General features: G+C 52.2%; 1 protein-coding gene across 2 annotated transcripts in view; it reads left to right on the forward strand.

The window, feature by feature from the left end:
- The first annotated feature begins 6,493 nt into the window (after window positions 1-6,493).
- ATG16L2 (autophagy related 16 like 2) overlaps window positions 6,494-20,129 on the forward strand; it is a 79,888-nt gene continuing 66,252 nt past the window's right edge. Inside the window, exons 1-2 of one of the 2 annotated variants that reach the window (XM_029602061.1) lie at window positions 6,494-6,673; window positions 18,165-18,258. In XM_029602061.1, the coding sequence (XP_029457921.1) occupies window positions 6,559-6,673; window positions 18,165-18,258 (209 nt within the window). In that variant the 5' untranslated portion in view covers window positions 6,494-6,558. Of the gene's footprint in view, window positions 6,674-7,553; window positions 7,573-18,164; window positions 18,259-20,129 lie in introns of those variants that run through there. The other variant, XM_029602062.1, reaches the window with a different exon arrangement.

A 20,129-nucleotide genomic window follows, 5' to 3' on the forward strand; every position in this document is an offset into this window, starting at 1 on the left:
TTTCTGATATGCTCGCGGGGCTCCCAACTCTGCGAGCAGGAAGAAAACAGCAGCAGTGGCCCATTTTATGATATACCCGCAGGGATCCCCAGCCCCGCGGGGTAGGAAGAAAACAGCGGCGACAAGAATTCCTGATATGCTCGCTGGGCTGGAGGGTGTGTGAGAGAGGATGGAATATATAGGGGGTGAATGAGAACGGGAGAGGAGATGAGTGTGAGAGGGGAGAGAAGGAAAGCAAAGGGGGCTGAAAAGGAAGGAAAGAGAAGGGGTAAGTCAGAGTGAGAAGAAAGGGGAGCAACAGGGATCAGGTGAGTGTGCAGGTGTGTGTGAAAGCATGTGAGTATGCAAGAATGTGAGCATGAGTGTGAATGAACATGGATCTGAGTAAGCGTGTGTATGACAGCATGTGAGTGATCTTGTGTGTGTGTGAGCATGTGTGTGATAGCATGAGTGTGAGAAAGCTTGTGTGTGTGTGAGCGTGTGTGTGATAGCATGAGTGGCAGTGCAAATAGCAGAATGATGAGTCACGAAAGAAAAAGAGTGGGGGCGATAGTGGGCAGCCGGCTGAATTGTGCAGTATCGCCCCCATTGGGCCATGGGAGAAGGTGTAGTGGTTTCCCATAGTGCTGCCGGGAGATAACTCCGCCCAAACCCCGCCCACATTCCTCCTCTTCCACTAATTTTAATAATACCGCGGAGATACCGGCGCATCACAAAATAATGAATGACCCTGTTAGAAAGTGCACTCGGGGCTCCCACCCCTGCGAGCAGGAAGACAGAGGCAGCGGCGGCACGGGTTTATGATGTAGTCATGGGGGGGGGGCCAGAAAGACAGGGTTCCCACAGCTCACGGACAGAAAAAAAAACAAGAGACCCAGTGGGTGGAGTGGAAGAGAAGGGAAAGAAGGGGTGTGAATGATAGGGAATGGCATGGGAGGTGAGAGGAGGGTGAGTGAGAGAGGAGGAAATATAAAGGGGGTGAATGAGAACGGGGGAGGAGATGAGTGTGAGAGGGGAGAGAAGGAAAGAGAAAGGGGTAAGTCAGAGTGAGAAGAAAGGGGAGCAACAGGGATCAGGTGAGTGTGCAGGTGTGTGTGAAAGCATGTGAGTATGCAAGAATGTGAGCATGAGTGTGAATGAGCATGGATCTGAGCAAGCATGTGCATGACAGCATGTGAGTGATCTTGTGTGTGTGTGTGAGCGTGTGTGTGATAGCATGAGTGCGAGAAAGCTTGTGTGTGTGTGACAGCATGTGAGAGTGTGAGCGAGTGTGTGTGTGTTTGTGTGAGAATGAAAAGATGTGTGTTAAAAAGTATGTGTACATGAGAAAGAGTGGACAGTCTGTGTGTAGCCCTCCATTCCCCCACTATTCCAGGCCAATTTCAGAGTGCTGGAAATCTAAAGTTCTCTGCTATGAAAAGCTAGAAATTGTTTTTATCCTTATTAGTTTTCATTATTATTGATGTTATTTGATGTGTCTGCTATTTTTACATATTTTATTGGTTTTGGGAAACTTTGAAAATGTTTATATGAATTTAATTTTAGAATGTTATTCTATTCATCAGCTGTCTTGAAATATGTATATTTTTTATTTGTATGATTTTACAATTATGACTTTTATATTTCCTGATTTATTGTTTTATGAGGAATGGTGGTGTTTCTGTTTTTCCATTGTTGCACTGCATACAGAGTCTGGCTATTAGCAATTTTAGTTCACTGTCTGCACATTTCTATTTATACTTTATAGTCTGCCTGTGTTCTGATGTATAATGGAAGTGAGGTATTCTGCTATTATATAGTTTCTGTGTAGGGATCTATAACAGCCTGGCTTGTTCTGGTTTTTTTTTTAATAGGGGATGTATTGGTATTTTAGAGCCTGGTGTAATATTTGCAATGTTGCATTTTCACGGGTAGGATTTTCACTCTTTGAGTGTTGGCAGTTAGTGCAGTTTTGGTATTGGAGGTTTACTATATTGTGATTGTAGTTCAGTTTATTTGTGGCTTTTTGAGGGCTAAGCCCAAACCCAATGCACTTTACAATAGACCTAATACCATATGGGCTCCAAATGTCTTTCTTGCTTGGTGTCCTCATTGACATCACAGCATTGCATGTAAATATTGTTGTAAGATATATTTTTTACATCAGAAGACTGTACTTTGAATGTCCTTATTCTGTAAAATCTGTTACTCACGCGTAATTTTAATTGTGCGTGGGGGAGCACCAGAGTGTAAGGTTCGCTGAGTGCCTGGCCCTGAAAGAGAGCGCCACGCACCGACCCTCCCCGTTCACCCATCTCCCACTTCCCCAGAGTGCAAATTCCAGGGAAGAGTTCCGAGGAGTGTGGCAGGAAATATCACTGACCCTCTGGGACCGCTGACCCCTGCCCGCCCACCTCCCAAGGGGGGGACACCGCCTCCCTGCCACCTCGGTGATCTGACCTGCGCTACGCCAGGCCTCAGGGCAGGGGGATTAGGTGCCCTAGGCGAGCCTCCTACCTTGCGTCCACCCTCCCCAGGTCGTGCATTTTATCACTTCCGTTGCCCTCAGCAGGACAGGACTGTTATATGTCAGTGCTGTTTTTTGTTTTGTTTTATTTCTGACCGTGCACGGCCGCAATAAGAGCCGGAAGAGCGGGCCGCACATCACAGCACAAATCAAATCTGACCAACAGGGGCGAGGCTGACATCCCAAGGCAACGCCTGCACGTGAATTGCACGCAGAAAGCATCTGCCTGCGCGCGTCGCAGTGGAATAATCAGAGTGGGGCCGCGCGATTTATTACTTACGCAATCCGGGCTCCCTTTCTATTGATCTCATTCGTGGGCGACGATTTTTTTTTTTTTTTACTTTTTTTTCTAATCGACCTGTACGCTCGGCTGCGAATCTGTCTTTTAGGAAACCTTTAACGTGCGAAGGAAGGGGCCAGAGGTGCGGGGACCGAAAGTCTGAAGGGCTTGAGAAGAAAGGAGGTTGCAGCATCTGTTCCTGGGCAAATGATAAAGCCAGAAGGGGTTCATTTATTAGGTTTATTATATAGGGCAATTTATTCTGTAAGCACCTGGGGTGCCAGCTTGAAACGAGATGAATTGTTAAAAAAAAAAAAAAGGATCAGCGAGCGCCATGACAAAGGCAACATCTCTCTCCTGCCTCGTACCCGGCGCGTGCGCTTCTCTGGGCCGCGGGCAGGTCGGGCGCTGTTCGCGACCCATGGAATCTTTAATCCTCTTTGCCTCCGCTCGATTTTTTGAATTGCTAGCAAAATGTCAGAGCCTTTGGAGTGAGCCTACACCACAAAAATCTCAATACAAAGTCAGAGCTTGCAAGCAGATGTGTTCAACATAATTATTTTAAAGAAAATTTAAAAATCCAAAAATAGATTTTCAATAAAAAAAATATAAATTCAAGAGGTTTTTAAGACCCATGATTGCACGACTGGTTTATATTCTGATAAAACTGTTCAGACAAAATACCAGTGCTCAGGTCTTTTCCTCTAATAATAATAATATATATTTTCATGCAGTCTTGATTTAATTAAAATATCAATATTATACACCAGCCATTTTTTAATTTTCAAGTTTTGAATATACCACACTGGTGGATCCTTAAGTATTTGTTTGCATTGATACCGGAAGAGGACCAGAGCTGCAATGCCGTCGCGCGATCCCATCCTCATGATGGCTAAGAAGAGGGCCGGCGCAGCAATGCCATCACAGGATCCCATCCCCTCAACTGCAGAAGTAGGAGTTTGGCTGTGCCTAATGAAAAGGCCCTGAATGTGTGGGTGAGACTGGGAGCTCGAATGTGTGTGTGGATGAGAATGAGTGCCTGGATGTGCGTGGGTGAGAATGGGAGCCTGGGAGTGTGTGTATTAGAATGGGAGCATGTATGTGTGTGGATGAGAATGGGAGTCTGAGTGTACATCTGTGTGTGTGAGAATGGGAGCTGGGGGGAGGGGAGAGTGAGCTTGTTGTTGTGGTAGAGCATGTGAGAGTGAAAATTTGTGAGTGTGTGTGTATGATCATATTAGAATGAGAGCTTGTTTTTGTGTAAAGAATGTGAGAGAGCTTGTGTGTGTGTGTGTGTGTGTGAGAGAGAGTGAGATCGAAATCTTGTGTGTGTGAGGGAGTCTGTGAGAGAAAGCATGTGTTTGTGTGTTTGTGTGTGTGAGGGAGGAAGGGAAGAAATCAGTAGGAGAAGAAACAGGATGAGAAGAGAGACCCTAAAAAGGAATTAGGAAATGACCAACAAGGGAAAAACAAGACCAGGACCAACTGATTAGAAAAATACAAAGATCAGACAACAAAATAAAAAAAAATATATATATATATATTTTTTTTTTATTTTTTTTTGAGATGTTAGCAATTGGAATATGCCATCTTTGGGAATGTGCATTTCTTATATTTTTGTATTTTGCTCTTTCAGTATTCCACCGTTCATAGTCCGGTTTCTCAGGCTTTCTATTTTGGTTTTAGCTTCCTGATTCTTTTTCTAATTTGTAGTCTTTTATTTCTGTATTAGGTAAGGGTTGGTCTCTGTTTTGCCTGTGTGTGATAGAAATGCAGTATTCCTGCTCACATATAATTTCTCTGTAGCAGTCCAGCTTGTTCTGTTACTCCAGTAAGTGATGTATTAATGTTCCAGGGCCTGGTGTAGTATTTGCATTGCTGCTTTTTCATAAGGTTGCTGTTATTTGAGTCCTGAGAGTCAGTGCTATGACTTGTATGGTATGGAAAGGTTGTAGATGTCTCTTTTTATGCAGGAGTTTGTGTTACTTCACAAAGGGGTAGATTTTAAGAGGCGCGCGAACAGCCTACTTTTGCTTGCGCATCAGACTCAAGCAAAAGTACGCTGGATTTTAGTAGATACGCGCGGAGCCGCGCGTATCCACTAAAATCCTGGATCGGCGCGCGCAAGGCTATCGATTTTGTATAGCCTGCGCGCGCCGAGCCGCGCTGCCTCCCCCCGTTCCCTCCAAGGCCGCTCCGAAATCGGAGCGGCCTCGGAGGGAACTTTCCTTTGCCCTCCCCTCACCTTACCCTCCCTTCCCCTACCTAACCCACCCACCCGGCCCTGTCTACACCCCCCCCTTACCGTTGTCGGGGGATTTACGCCTCCCGGAGGGAGACGTAAATCCCCGCGCGCCAGCGGGCCTGCTGCGCGCCGGGCCGCGACCTGGGGGCGGGTACGGAGGGCGCGGCCACGCCCCCGGGCCATAGCCACGCCCCGTACCCGCCCCCAAAACGCAGCCGACACGCCCCCGAAACGCCGCGTCGACCGGGCCCGCCCTCGACACGCCCCCGACACGCCCCCCTCCGAAAACCCCGGGACGTACGCGAGTCCCGGGGTCTGCGCGCGCCGGTAGGCCTATGTAAAATAGGCTTACCGGCGCGCAGGGCCCTGCTCGCCTAAATCCGCCCGGTTTTGGGCGGATTTAGGCGAGCAGGGCGCTGAAAATCCGCCCCAAAATGTTTAGCAGTGGAAGGATATGTTTTGCTGAAATGATATCAGAATTTGAATTTTTTTTTCATGTTGGTTGTAATGTGAATTGTCCTAGCTCTACTCTGCACCTTTTCTGACGATTAATACTATTTTATTGTAGTTATGATGCTTTCTGGCTTTCTGCAAAGAGGATTCATGAAAGCATATATTAATTTTGTTTTATTACATGATTGAATGGATCTGTTTGTTTTCTATGTTTTTTTACATGATATACTTGTGCATTTATAAACAATAAATATGAAACAAATTAATACAGATTAATAAGGAATTTTTAATGCTGGTAAGTGCTTGAAATAATTGAGGTAAAATAATTTAAAATGTCATGCATGATGCATAATGGCCCTTGCAGTATATGGCATTATTTATCAATAAGAAAACAACCAGTAGGGCTCAGACCTGCATGCCTACAGCCCACCCATGTTAACCAAAAAAATCAATTCTGGATACTCCACTGTTTTCAGATTTACCATCCTGCACTGGATGATATATTCGTATTACAATGGGGATCTTAGTCTGAACCTCTTCCACTGTTGTTACCTCTGGCTAGCAGACCTTATACAAAGCGCACATTAAGTAACTCTGAGCTGGAAAGAAGCTTTCCTGAAACAGAAACGGTCTCATTCTAGAAGGAGGGGGGGGGGGGCTTTTGAAGGCTATGGACTTGTAGCTCTGCTCGTCCCACTCAATTTCCGCAGCAACTCAGAACTACCCATTCCCGCCTGCAAAACCCGGCCCGGATCTGCCCCGCCCGGGGTGCACTCAATCGAGCGCAAGGCCCAGTGCCGGGGGAAGCCTCCCTGCCCAGAGCGGGGAATCCCCGGCGAGGGCGTGACGTCACCGAGGGCCCCCCCCCCCATCTCCTGGGCCTGGCCCCGCCCACCTGCAGGTTCTCACCGCCGGAGGCTGGGGCCGCGCCCCCAGGACGTTCCGGACGCAGGCCTTCTCTGGCTCCGCCCTCGGCCCTGTCCGCCGCGTTCCGCCGGACTCTGGGGCCCCGCCCCCTGCCTGCTCGGGCCCCGCCCCCTGTCGCTCTCGCCGCTCCGGAGGCTGCCGCCGGTCATGGCTGCGGCCGAGGGGCTGAGCCGGGGAGCGGGCTGGAAGCGCCACATCGTGAAGGCGCTGAAGCAGCGGGACCGGAGGCAGAAGGCGACTTTCCAGGACGTGATCCAGGCTTGTGAGTTACCGACCCTCCCCACCCCATCCACGGAGCCGCCGCCAGCCTGAGGCTACCGGGGGAGGCGGGAGCTGGCCCCAGTTCTCGGACGGCCTTTGTCTTGGGAGGTTTAATCGGGGGAGCGCGTATTACTGCGGAGCCTCACGGCCGGGCTCCGCCGGGGCAGGTGCGAGAAGCGCATTTTCAGAGGGAAACCCCCCGCCGCCTTTCCCTTCTAAAAATCGGCAGCCGCAAGAATGCGCGCCTGGAAAGCGCCCGATGGCCGAACAGGCGCGCTGTGTCCCTCCTTGTAAGCCGGCGAGCCCCTGCGCCTGCCTGAACGGCTGTGTTGGTCCTCCCCGTCCTTCGGCGGTGCAGGCTGGCCCCCACCCCATTAATTTACTCGGTACCGAGTTCAGATTAAGCGGCCTTCTTTGTTAATGTGGCCCCTGCTCCATTGGCTCCTAGAACCGTGGGGCAAGTAGATACCCTGCCCCCTGCACACTCCGGGGGATGGGGGGGGACAGGTTAAATGACCTTAGGCTGTCTGGAGGTCTTCTAGCAAAGCTCCGGTCCGGTCATAAACGGAAGAGACGACGCATACCAGGCACCGATCTGGGCTTGTTAAAACAAAACAGAAACCTGTTTGTACTGTGTAACCCATCCCCGGGTGCGCGCTAGACTGCGAAGATCTTAAAGTGGCTCCGGGCTGGAAGTCTCCGGCTAACTCTGCTGCTGTCCCTTCCCCAGGGTCTGGATTCGTTGTAGATGGGGCAGGAGGAGGCCCAGATGTGACTGGGGTGGTGCTTTGTGCTTGCTTTCCCCCGGGAGAAGTATTTTTGTATCCAGCGTGTGTGCCCAAAGAATGCACTAGAATCACTGACTGAAGTCTTTACTGATGAGCTAAGGCTTAATAAAAGGTAATCCTGGGCACTGCAGAAGTTCTCTCTTCTTACCCTTCTTTGCCCTCTGTCTCTGTTTAAGGGAAACCTCAGCCTTCCGAAGCTTGGCTCAGTGGCGTTCCCAGGTAGGCAGGAAACCCCTTCCAAAACTGGCAAAAGATTAAAAAAAAAAAAAAAAAATCCAGTCTCTGCACGGAGAGTCACAATTCTCTCTCTCCCAGGGGTGAAGACTCCAAGTGGGGGCCCTCAGATGGATCTCAGTTCGGGGCTCCCTTGGTACTTCACGATTTCACTCACGTTTCACTCACCCCGGCCCAGTGCTGGAAAGGGATCCCTTGGGACTCGCAGCTCTTGCTGTTCCTTTTCAAGTCAGGAAGCAGGGACAGCAGAGCTCTTCCTCCAGCGCCTTCCAAACCAAAATGTCTCTAGTCCCAAAAACTTATCTCAAACAGCCAGCAGCCTCTGCAGCAGTCACCACCACTCCTCTGCTCTCGTGGAAGATCCCAGCGGGGCAGGTCTTCCCTATTCCACACCCTCACCCCAGGCAACACCCAGGAGTCTCACAGGCTTCTTACAAAGTCAAACCTTCAAAATCCCCAGGAACCAACCCAAGCAGCCAGTTAGTGACCTCCCATTGCCCCCAGAGCTCTCAGCAGAGAGCTGCTTATAAAACCTCTCAGAGGGGGACGGCTGTCCCAGTGCCCTCAAAGGGAGGGGCTGTGCAGACCGGTGCCTCCCTGCCCTCACTGACCTGCACGGATTGCCTGGGGCTCAACGGTCTGGTCTGTTACAGCAAAGATAACTTGATCACTGCTGGGGATTCACAGCAGGTGCACGCGGGAACAGAAGCTGCAATAAGTCACAGAGCACAGGCTCTGGTAAACCTGCACTCCCTGGTACTTTTAAAGGGACCCTCCCGGACCTCTTCTCCTGAATGGGACCTGCCAGCTGCATGCACACTCCTTCCTGAGAGGAAACTGCAAATTCCTCTTCTCGCAACTTCAGCCGTACGACAGATTCTTTCAGCAAAAATGTTAACTCCTGGGGGAATTCTACATACAAAATTTTAAAATTCTACATACTTATTGGTTAAAATAATACAATAAACATTACAGTTTTTGACTAATTAATTTAAAAGGTAATACAGAAAGTTATATGCAAAGATGCAACATTTTAAATATTGTGAGCAGAAATCCCCTAGAAGTGCAGTGTAGAAATCTCCCTTTCATCCTAACTCCCTACACCCCTGGCAAGACCCCTTCCACTCTTCACCCCCAGCCCTCCACTCGCATTCTCTCATACAGCCTTCACACAGGTTCCTCCTCCTCCCTCTCTCACATACACACCTCCTCACACAGACTCCCTCTCTCTCTCTCACACCCCCTCACACAGGCTCCCTCTCTTTCTCACACCTCCTCACACAGACTCCCTCTCACACACACACACACCTCCTCACACAGGCTCCTTCTCTCTCTCACATCCCCTCACACAGGCTCCCTCTCTTTGTCACACCTCCTCACACAGGCTCCCTCTCTCTCTCACACCTCCTCACACAGGCTCCCTCTCTCTCTCACACCCCTCACAGAGACTCCCTCTCTCTCACACACCCTCACACAGACTCCCTCTCTCTCCCACTCCCCCTCACAGGCTCCTTCTGTCCCTCTCTCACATACACTCCCCCTCACACAGACTCCCTCTCTCTCACACACCCCTCACACAGACTCCCTCTCTCTCATACACCCCTCACACAGACTCCCTCTCTCACACCTCTCACACAGACTCCCTCTCTCTCACACACCCCTCACACAGACTCCCTCTCTCTCATACACCCCTCACAGAGACTCCCTCTCTCTCATACACCCCTCACAGAGACTCCCTCTCTTACACACCCCCTCACAGAGACTCCCTCTCTCTTACACACCCCCTCACATAGACTCCCTCTCTCTCACACACCCCCTCACACAGGCTCCCTCTTTCTCTCTCTCTCACACCCCCTCACACAGGCTCCCTCTTTCTCTCTCACACCCCTCACACAGGCTCCCTCTCTCTCTCACACCCCTCACACAGACTCCCTCTCTCTCTCACACCCCTCACACAGACTCCCTCTCTCTCACCCCTCACACAGACTCCCTCTCTCTCTCACCCCTCACACAGACTCCCTCTCTCTCACCCCTCACACAGACTCCCTCTCTCTCTCTCTCTCACACCCCTCACACAGACTCCCTCTCTCTCCCACTCCCCCTCACACAGGCTCCTTCTATCCCTCTCTCACATACACTCCCCCCTCACACAGACTCCCGCTCTCTCTCTCTCACACACCCCCTCACACAGGCTCCCTCTTTCTCTCCCTCACACAGGCTCTCTCTTTCTCTCCCTCACACACCCCCTCACACAGGCACTCTCTCTGTCTCACACAAACATGCACCCTCACAAAATCCCTCTCTCATACACACCCTGACTTAGGCACACAGGCTCTAAATCACAGGCAAATGCATGCAGGGCCTCCATTGACTTCAGCTGCAGGTGGGATGGGCTCTGCTCATGGCTGCCAGGCCTTCCTTGACTCCAGCTGCAAACAGCATGGGCTCCACTTGCGGCCCACTGGGAAACTCCAGGAGTAAAGTCTACAAGTAGAGTTCCCAGACTGGCAGGCCTCAAGCTGACTCCGAGCAGAAATCTGCCCTCCAGATCTCTTAGGTAATCTCGCACAGGGGACCGGCTCCTCTCTTTCCTCCTTTCCATTCTCAAGACCCTCCTCCGATCCCTAGAAAATCTCTCGAGTCCTAGAAACCCCTCCCTTGGGGCCCAGCCATCCTCGGGGGACAGGAGTTGGAGGAAACCGGACCCACGCGTCCACAGGGCACTTCCCATGGGGGAGCATCAGGGAGGACTCTGCCCTCTGCTCTCGCTCATCCAGCATCTGCCACAGTTCGAGGCGCACACGTCTTCTCGATGTTTGGGGTCGCGATGCGCGTGAGCCCCCTAAGGTTCCCCATCCCCCGCCCCTGGAAGCTCTCGGCTTTGCTTTCTTCCACAGTCGAGTCTGCCCCGCAGGCTGCTAGAACAGTAATGGCTACGAGCCCTGGTGGATTCCTTGGGGAAAGGGACCCGGGAGACCGGGATGTTCGGGGCACGGTCGCCCTGGCGTTGGTGGCCGTTAGGTGTAGCGTGAGACCTTCTGGTTGGAGGGGGGAGGGGCATGGAACTGAAAGGGGGATCACCGGGCTGCATCCTCGATAGCGGGGGACAGGAGTACCTGGGCTACATCCTCGATAGCGGGGGACAGGAGTACCCGGGCCGCATCCTCGATAGCGGGGGACAGGAGTACCTGGGCTACATCCTCGATAGCGGGGGACAGGAGTACCCGGGCTGCATCCTCGATAGGGGACAGGAGTACCCGGGCCGCATCCTCGATAGCGGGGGACAGGAGTACCTGGGCTACATCCTCGATAGCGGGGGACAGGAGTACCCGGGCTGCATCCTCGATAGCGGGGGACAGGAGTACCTGGGCTACATCCTCGATAGCGGGGGACAGGAGTACCCGGGCCGCATCCTCGATAGCGGGGGACAGGAGTACCCGGGCCGCATCCTCGATAGCGGGGGACAGGAGTACCCGGGCCGCATCCTCGATAGCGGGGGACAGGAGTACCCGGGCCGCATCCTCGATAGCGGGGGACAGGAGTACCTGGGCCGCATCCTCGATAGCGGGGGACAGGAGTACCCGGGCCGCATCCTCGATAGGGGACAGCAGTACCCGGGCCGCATCCTCGATAGCGGGGGACAGGAGTACCTGGGCTGCATCCTCGATAGCGGGGGACAGGAGTACCTGGGCTGTATCCTCGATAGCGGGGGACAGGAGTACCTGGGCTGCATCCTCGATAGCGGGGGACAGGAGTACCTGGGCCGCATCCTCGATAGCGGGGGACAGGAGTACCTGGGCTGCATCCTCGATAGCGGGGGACAGGAGTACCCGGGCCGCATCCTCGATAGCGGGGGACAGGAGTACCCGGGCCGCATCCTCGATAGCGGGGGACAGGAGTACCTGGGCCGATCGGCCTTATTCTGCTGTCACCCGCTATGTCGCTCCGGCGTGTGGAGGCGCAGCCTCGTCGCCGGAGCTGTGAATATTAGGGATGAAGAGTCCCCAGCAGGTTGCTTTCTCTTTCGGTGTAAAACCCCTCCCTGCGCGCCCGGCCCTGACGTGCTCAGCCGTCAGCCTGTGCCCGGCCCCTGTTTGGGTGAAGGACGCAGAACGAAACCAGATCCGTTCCCGACTTTTGCGGCCGCTCCCCTCCCCTTCCAGACGTTGCAGGGAAAGGGGAAACCGTGTGCAAATGCTGCGGTTTGGGAAGCGGCGCAAACGGACTCTCAGCTCTTGGGCTTTTCACTGATCGCACGCTCCTTAGGGGGATCCCAGATCACCGATTACCTGCTTGAAAAAGGAAGGAGTTACGGATCGCGGCCTAGAGGAGGCCTGGCCTGGCGGTTAGTGCGAAGGGGGAAGCCAGAAGTCAAACCTCACTTCCTCCCTGTGCTCGTGGATAAAGCTGCTTTGGGGCCCATTTTCCCCTCCCTCTCTGTGTTTATGGGAAGTTTGCTTTCTCATTGGACCCGCTTTGCCTCCTGTTGGCCTCAGGAGCTCGCTTGGATCGTAAGCTCTTTGGGACAGGAACTTTATTGTACCTTGAGGTGAAACATTGAAAGAGTTCTTCTTTTCACGCTCAGGATTGTTGCGCCGGGGAGCTGCGGCACGGCCCTGCTCCCGCCAGACAGGCGGGTCTGTGACTGCTGGTGCGGCGAGGAGTTACAAACCGTCTTGCCGTCGGCGTCACAAACAGAAACCCTGATTTTCATCTTACCGGTCGGGAGACGGAATGGGGAGGCAGAAATAACATTCGCTTGCAAAATTTGCTGTAGAGGTTTTGCCTGAAAGGGTTTGATTTACAGGTTGGGTAAAAAAGCCCTCTGTGCTTTCTGAACGAGAAAATAAGAAGTTGCCATGCTGGGTCAGACCAAGGGTCCATCAAGCCCAGCATCCTGTTTCCAACAGAGGCCAAACCAGGCCACAAGAACCTGGCAATTACCTAAAAACTAAGAAGATCCCATGCTACTGATGCAATTAATAGCAGTGGCTATTCTCTAAGTAAACTTGATTAATAGCCGTTAATGGACTTCTCCTCCAAGAACTTATCCAAACCTTTTTTGAACCCAGCTACACCAACTGCACTAACCACATCCTCTGGCAACAAATTCCAGAGCTTTATTGTGCGTTGAGTGAAAAAGAATTTTCTCTGATTAGTCTTAAATGTGCCACATGCTAACTTCATGGAGTGCCCCCTAGTCCTTCTATTATCCGAAAGTGTAAATAACCGATTCACATCTACCCGTTCTAGGCCTCTCATGATTTTATAGACCTCCACCATTTCCCACTTCAGTCCTTGCGCTCTGCTTTCCTACTCTTGTACCTTGCTGTCCTGACTGCCTTCCCTGCTTCCTGCAGCCTTTCCAGATATTCTTCCCTGCCCTCTACTTCCCGAGATCCCTTTTATTCTTCTTTTGCTTTTAGCCTTTTCAGCCACCTCTTTTGGCTGAATTTTCTTTCTTTCATATGATAGGTAAAGTGATTTTAGCTCGGGGAAGGCCAGGAGCTTTGTCTGGCCACAGGAAGCCCTGTCCTGAAGGAGGGGGATGGGGTCAGGGAGGGGCTGCTGCAGGCCCCGTTGCTGACGTTTTGCTCAAGCTGCTGTTGTGGCGCCGATGAAGCGATCGCCGGAGGAGTGAGGGTGGAGCTGGTGGGGAAGATCCGGGCAGGGATCCTCGCACCCCTCCGGTGATTTCCGGGAGGTGACCTCCTCTTACCCCCCAGTGCCGGAGGGTGCCCAGGTTTTATATCCGGCCCTGGCTCACAGTTGTAGAGAGAGTAGGTGGCAGAGCTGGGATTAGACCTCTGGCAGCGCTTAAGTGTTTTGCCCAAGCTTTCTCATGACTTGGGAGAGGCGGGATTTCTGCAAAAGCTGCTGAAAGGATTCTAATGATCTTGATCTGCTTTATCCCGGCTGCGCTGTGAGGCTCTCTTACAGGCATAAGAGGGTTTCTTGTGTATAAAAAACACTAGGCAGGCACCCGATTGGCTGCTGCCTCCATCCTGCTCCTCTAATCCTTATTTTTCAGTCCGGGGCCTAAAAACAGGACTCGTCTCTCCCCTTCCCGTTCTCCATCTTGGACGTTTTCAGCTTTTGGCCTTCCCGTCCGTGCGTGTGACAGAAGCCGCCGGGTTCCACGTCTCAGTACGTGGAAAGGACTTATGTTTCACAGAGGGCATCCTGGTGAGAGTGGGACGGCTCCGCTCCGCCGCCTCCTCCCGTCTCCGTTTCCCACTCGGGTGTGTTTGGGGGGTCCTACAGATTGTACACTCGATTGACCAACCCTCCGTGGCCGCTGCTCGGCCCCTTCCTCCTCTCTGAGCTGGTGGTGGGGTGGGGGGAGTTATTGGGGCTCGCACCGTTCCTGGGGCAGGGATTAACGGGGCTCCAGGCTGATCAGCAGCCAGGGTTGACGTAAAGGAAAATTAAATGCAGGCTCTTCCTCGGTGCCTTGGGTCTCCCTCTCCCGTTCCTTTCTCTCCATAGCCCTTCCGGCCCCCACTCGGTCTTTGCTCTCTGGCAACCGTGAGCACAACCTCCGGTGACAAATATAACCGTCCCCTGGTTACCTGTTACAGACTGCACCACCTTGTCCATCGTTTTACTCTTCCCCATCTCTCTTCCTTGTCCCTCTGTCTTTCGGTTTCCCCGTCCATGTTCATTCCTCCATCTCTCCCTCTCTGACTTCCCTCCTCACCTCCTGCTGTGCGCTTTTTCCTATCTACATAGAAACATAGAAATGACGGCAGAAGAAGACCAAACGGCCCATCCAGTCTGCCCAGCAAGCTTTCACAGTTATTTTTCTCATACTTATCTGTTACTCTGACCGCTGAGGTCAGGGCCGTTATTGGTAACTTTTTGGTTCTAATTTCCTTCCACCCCCACCATCGATGTAGAGAGCAGGGCTGGAGCTGCATCTAAGTGAAATATCTAGCTTAATTGGTTAGGGGTAGTAACCGCCGCAATAAGCAAGCTACTCCCATGCTTATTTGTTCACCCAGCCTGTGCAATTCAGTCCTTGTTGGTAGTTGTCTGAATATAAATCATCTTATCTTCATTCCCTCCTGCCGTTGAAGCAGAGAGCTATGCTGGATATCCATTGAAAGTGAAGTATCAGGCTTATTTAGTTTGGGGTAGTAACCGCCGTAACAAGCAAGCTACTCCCACGCTTGTTTGTGAATGCAAATCCTTTTTTCCACGTTTCCTCACTGCCGTTGAAGCATAGAGCAATGTTGGAGTCACATTAACCGTGTGTATGTTTATTGAATAAGGGTATTAATCACCAGGTAGTAGTCATTATTCCCACAAGCCACCCCCTTGCCTCTTCTCCTCATTCACATCCTCTAGACTTTATGGATCCACAGTGTTTATCCCACGCCCCTTTGAAGTCCATCACAGTTCTGGTCTTCACCACTTCCTCCGGAAGGTCATTCCAGGCATCCACCACCCTCTCTGTGAAGAAATACTTCCTGACATTGGTTCTGAGTCTTCCTCCCTGGAGTTTCAAATCGTGACCCCTGGTTCTGCTGATTTTTTTTGTAATGGAAAAGGTTTGTCGTTGACTTTGGATCATTAAAAACTTTCAAGTATCTGAAGGTCTGTATCATATCATATCATATCATATCATATCCTTCCTATGCGCCTTTCTCTCACTATCAGTGTTCCTCTCCCCCCTGTCTCTCAGGCTGCAGATCTTTCAGCATCGGGAGGGGGACTGACAGATAATGCGCACTAAAGATTCCTGAAGCCATTTCTTCTCCCACATAAGCTTCTTTCTCTAACCAGGAGGTGCGCTGGGAGGAGCGATAGCGGGGTCCAGGAGCGCACAGTCCTGAGGGCCTGCGGGTGCTCAGCGCCAGAGAGAACCGGAGGAACGGGTCCTGGCTCATATCTTCTTGGCCGATGCTGCCCTCCTCCAGTTCTTGCCAGGACCACAGTGGGGTGGATAAAAGTGTCCGCACTGATTGCCCACGTACACTGCCTGTGGAGCCCAATGGTGGCCATCCTAGTCCGTCCCTCCTTCTGGAGTGCAGTAGAGTGCACGTGGGAGGAGCGAGGGGGCGTCCAACCTACAGGAAACAGACTGGAAACACCTTCCTTCCCCCTACCTTCTGCCCCGGCAGTCTGTGGTCAGTAAAGCACCAGGAGGAGCACCCAAAAGAGAGAGAGAGCGCACGAGAGATAAATTAGCAGGCAGAGTTTATCAGCATCGTGCTGGCTTATGGTAAACGTCTCCCCAGAACCCCAGCGAAGGGTGGGCCGAAGCGCTCAACCCCTCCCGGGTTAGATAGAGATTCTGGGACCGTAATCCTGTCTGAGGAAAGCCCTTTTATTCTGAAATACCCAGCCCGGAGCCCGTCTGAGTATCAGTAGGATCCCGAGGCCCGGGGTTGCCAACGAGCTCCGTGGTATCCGGGTCGCGCTGACTCCCAGAGCTTGGCTGCGGTGAAACCCAGGTCTGGCTCGGTCCGGCCCCGCCCCCCCCCCCCCCCCCCCCCAATGACGGCGGGGAGGTTTCTGGGCGTGGCTAGCGAGCCACTGGAGCTGGTGATGGGGCTGACCCGACGGCGCCGTTCGCTTTTCGAGGGCCTTGGCATCCCACAGCCTGGGGCGACGGCTGGTTAAACGCAAGAAAATCGCTGCGGTCGGCTAATGATCCTTTCAGAGAGAGGGCGAGAGCAAAAGGACTCTGCCCCCCTCAGAAAAAGAAAATACACGTTGTGCAGGGTACAGGCACGAAATGTCAGTGGTTTTATGCCGGGGCGCTTCTCCTCCATCCCCCCTGGTAATCCTGGTGCCCTGCCGTTCAGCCGGTATTAACCATGGCAGGTTGAGCTTACCCAGCCGCCTCTGGGAGCTGGAGCCAGGACCAAGCACTGGGATCCCCCCCCTTCACAGAGGAGCCCGAGAGAACGAGAGAGAGGGGGCGGGGGGAGCGTGAAGACCCAGAGGGATTACATCGGACTGGGGGTTTGGTGAAAGGCAATCCAACGTACTGGAGTGATAGATCGCCCCCTGCACGGGTGACAACCTCCCTCCCTCCCCGAAGAGCTGACCGTCACGCTACGTCGTCTGCCCCTCCCCCTCCCGTGCACGGCTTATTTGTAATCTTTGTCTCCTGGATTAACTTCCTCCCCCCACCAACCATGTGCTCTGTGGTTTTACTTGCATTACAAAAAAAAAAAGCAAAACGCTACAAGAAAACCAGGAAACGAATCTTGTGCAAGAAGGCAGATCAAAATCTACTCTGCCTCAAAATTCAGGCGCCGCAGACTTTTGTAACAGAGCTGGAATCTGGCGAGGAGCAGGCGAATCAAATGCACTTCTGCTCTGCCATCCACGTTTATTTCAAAGGAGACGGGGCTGGTGCCTCCGCAGATCGCTGCATTAAACCAGCAAACCGGGCCGGGGGGGGGGGGGGGGGGCTGCAGAAAATCCCAGCAGACGTTTCTTCTCCTCGCAGAGCCTCCCCCAGGCCTTCGGAGTACCAAGGGGGCCAAAAAGATGGCCAACTTTATCCGTACCGCCCGGCAAAGCTTAGCCCGTTAGCATTTCACGTGCTCAGCCCAATGGAGTGAGAAACGGTACCGGGATTCGGAGAGGCCTGGGAGGAGCAGGAAAGAGTTTTTTAATTGTGAAGGGGGGGGGGGGGGAAGCCAGAGATCGTTGGCTGCAAGGTGGGCAGACGGGATGGGCCCTGACGCGCCCGATCTGCCGTCAGATTCCCTGCCTCCACGGAAGGAAGTTGGGACCGGTCGGACGGCATCTGTACCCCTGAGGGTGTACGGAGAGCTGACCCATAGGACCTGGGGGTCAGAGGCAGAGGCATGGAGAGGCAGCTGGGGGGGGGGGGGGGGTCAGAGGCATGGAGAGGCAGCTGGGGGGGGGGGGTCAGAGGCATGGAGAGGCAGCTGGGGGGGGGGGGGGTCAGAGGCATGGAGAGGCAGCTGGGGGGGGTCAGAGGCATGGAGAGGCAGCTGGGGGGGGTCAGAGGCAGAGGCATGGAGAGGACCTGCCACCCAGCAGGCCAGAAGGTAGGTCTAGGATGCTGGCAGGCGAGGGATCCCAGGTGAGTGTTTCCAGGCCTGGCCTTCAAGCAGTGGTTGCAGGCCAGAGCCGCGGGACCTAGGAAGGGAAGTCCCGGGGTTTAGACCGGGATTTAGCCACTCCAGGGCGGCTCCCTTGTTGGACCGGTGGCGGGCTGAGTTACTGGCTTTCTTCTCCTGTATCTGGGAGTGAGGTGGCTTGCTGGGGCTCCGGGCTGCTGGATCTGGCCCGGCTGGATCTGACACCAGTCTCAGGGCGGGAGGTCAGGAGTGCCCCCCTGCCTGTGGGTGTGGGTCGCTCCTGCCAGCACGGCTCCCACTGATGGATTTAGGACCAGAGCCCCCTGAAGCATTGTCAGATGGATCTCCTTACGATCCACTCCTAGCTGAAAAACCCTTCTTGTGTCTTTGATCTTCACAGATAACAGACTCTTGGAGAACACCAGCTTCCTGCTGCACCTGACGGGAAAGATCCACACGGAGTTCACGGACCCGCAGATAAGTCACGCCTCGAGGTAACAAAGGCGCGTGCAGCCTGTCCTCTGCTTGCAGACCATTGCCTCCATTCTGCTAGCCCAATACGTAGAACTGCCAAATGACCCAGTCTCCAGAGGGAGGCCTTCGGCCATTCCATGCTTTCCCGGTGCATTGTGGTACTCGTAGTACCTGCTCCTACCTTATCAAATCAGCACTACAGGTACCAGAACGCACCAGGAGGGGGGGGGGGGGATGTTGGAGATTGGGTGGCATACCGATGTATGAGGGCACACGCTCCCTTACTAATAGGAATTTCATTCCTGACAGGAGTTTTGATTTTCCTGCTGTTAATTTCATGGATTTCATGGCCGCCAGCTGACCCTGGTTCCTCAGAAAAAGGCTGTGAAATCTTGGGTCTACCTCATTGATGTTATGGAATTGTAGTTCCAATCTCTGTTTAAAAAAAAAAAGTATAATTAAAAATCCAAGGCTGTCATTGATTCTGGCCCATTTCAGAGAAGGCTCAATTAAGCAGACAGGAAACAGAGAGTAGGATTAAATGGACAATTTTCTCAGTGGAAGGAAGTGGACAGTGGAGTGCCTCAGGGATCTGTATTGGGACCCTTACTTTTCAATATATTTATAAATGATCTGGAAAGAAATACGACGAGTGAGGTTATCAAATTTGCAGATGATACAAAATTGTGCAGAGTAGTTAAATCACAAGCAGATTGGGATAAATTGCAGGAAGACCTTGTGAGACTGGAAAATTGGGCATCCAAATGGCAGATGAAATTTAATGTGGATAAGTGCAAGGTGATGCATATAGGGAAAAATAACCCATGCTATAATTACACAATGTTGGGTTCCATATTAGGTGCTACAACCCAAGAAAGAGATCTAGGTGTCATAGTGGATAACACATTGAACTCGTCGGTTCAGTGTGCTGCGGCAGTCAAAAAAGCAAACAGAATGTTGGGAATTATTAAAAAAGGAATGGTGAATAAAACGGAAAATATCATAATGCCTCTGCATCGCTCGATGGTGAGACCGCACCTTGAATACTGTGTACAATTCTGGTTGCCGCATCTCAAAAAAGATATAATTGCGATGGAGAAGGTACAGAGAAGGGCGACCAAAATGATAAAGGGGATGGAACAGCTGCCCTATGAGGAAAGACTAAAGAGGTTAGGACTTTTCAGCTTGGAGAAGAGACGACTGAGGGGGGATATGATAGAAGTGTTTAAAATCATGAGAGGTCTAGAACAGGTAGATGTGAATCGGTTATTTACTCTTTCGGATAATAGAAAGACTAGGGGGCACTCCATGAAGTTAGCATGGGGCACATTTAAAACTAATCGGAGAAAGTTCTTTTTTACTCAACGCACAATAAAGCTCTGGAATTTGTTGCCAGAGGATGTGGTTAGTGCAGTTAGTGTAGCTGTGTTTAAAAAAGGTTTGGATAAGTTCTTGGAGGAGAAGTCCATTACCTGCTATTAATCAAGTTTACTTAGGGAATAGCCACTGCTATTACTAGCATGGGATGGAAAGTTTTTGGGTACTTGCCAGGTTCTTGTGGCCTGGATTGGCCACTGTTGGAAACAGGATGCTGGGCTTGATGGACCCTTGGTCTGACCCAGCATGGCATGTTCTTATGGCATTTTTTGTTTTTTATTGCTGGGTGGTTTGGTAACGTAGTCATCTATCAGCTGAGGCAGCGAGAGAAACGTCGGCAACGTCCGTGACTTTCACGGACGAGAACAAAGGGACAGAGAGAGAGGAGGAACAGGACTGGAATTCATGTGAATAATGTCAGTAAATGCTCGTGTCCTCCTCATCCTCGCCCAGCAGCCTTTCTACCGTCTCACTTGTGTGGGATTCTGTTCCTCTTACCAAAAACGCCATCAGC

Source organism: Rhinatrema bivittatum, chromosome 5, assembly GCF_901001135.1.
Source record: "Rhinatrema bivittatum chromosome 5, aRhiBiv1.1, whole genome shotgun sequence".
Taxonomy (NCBI): domain Eukaryota; kingdom Metazoa; phylum Chordata; class Amphibia; order Gymnophiona; family Rhinatrematidae; genus Rhinatrema; species Rhinatrema bivittatum.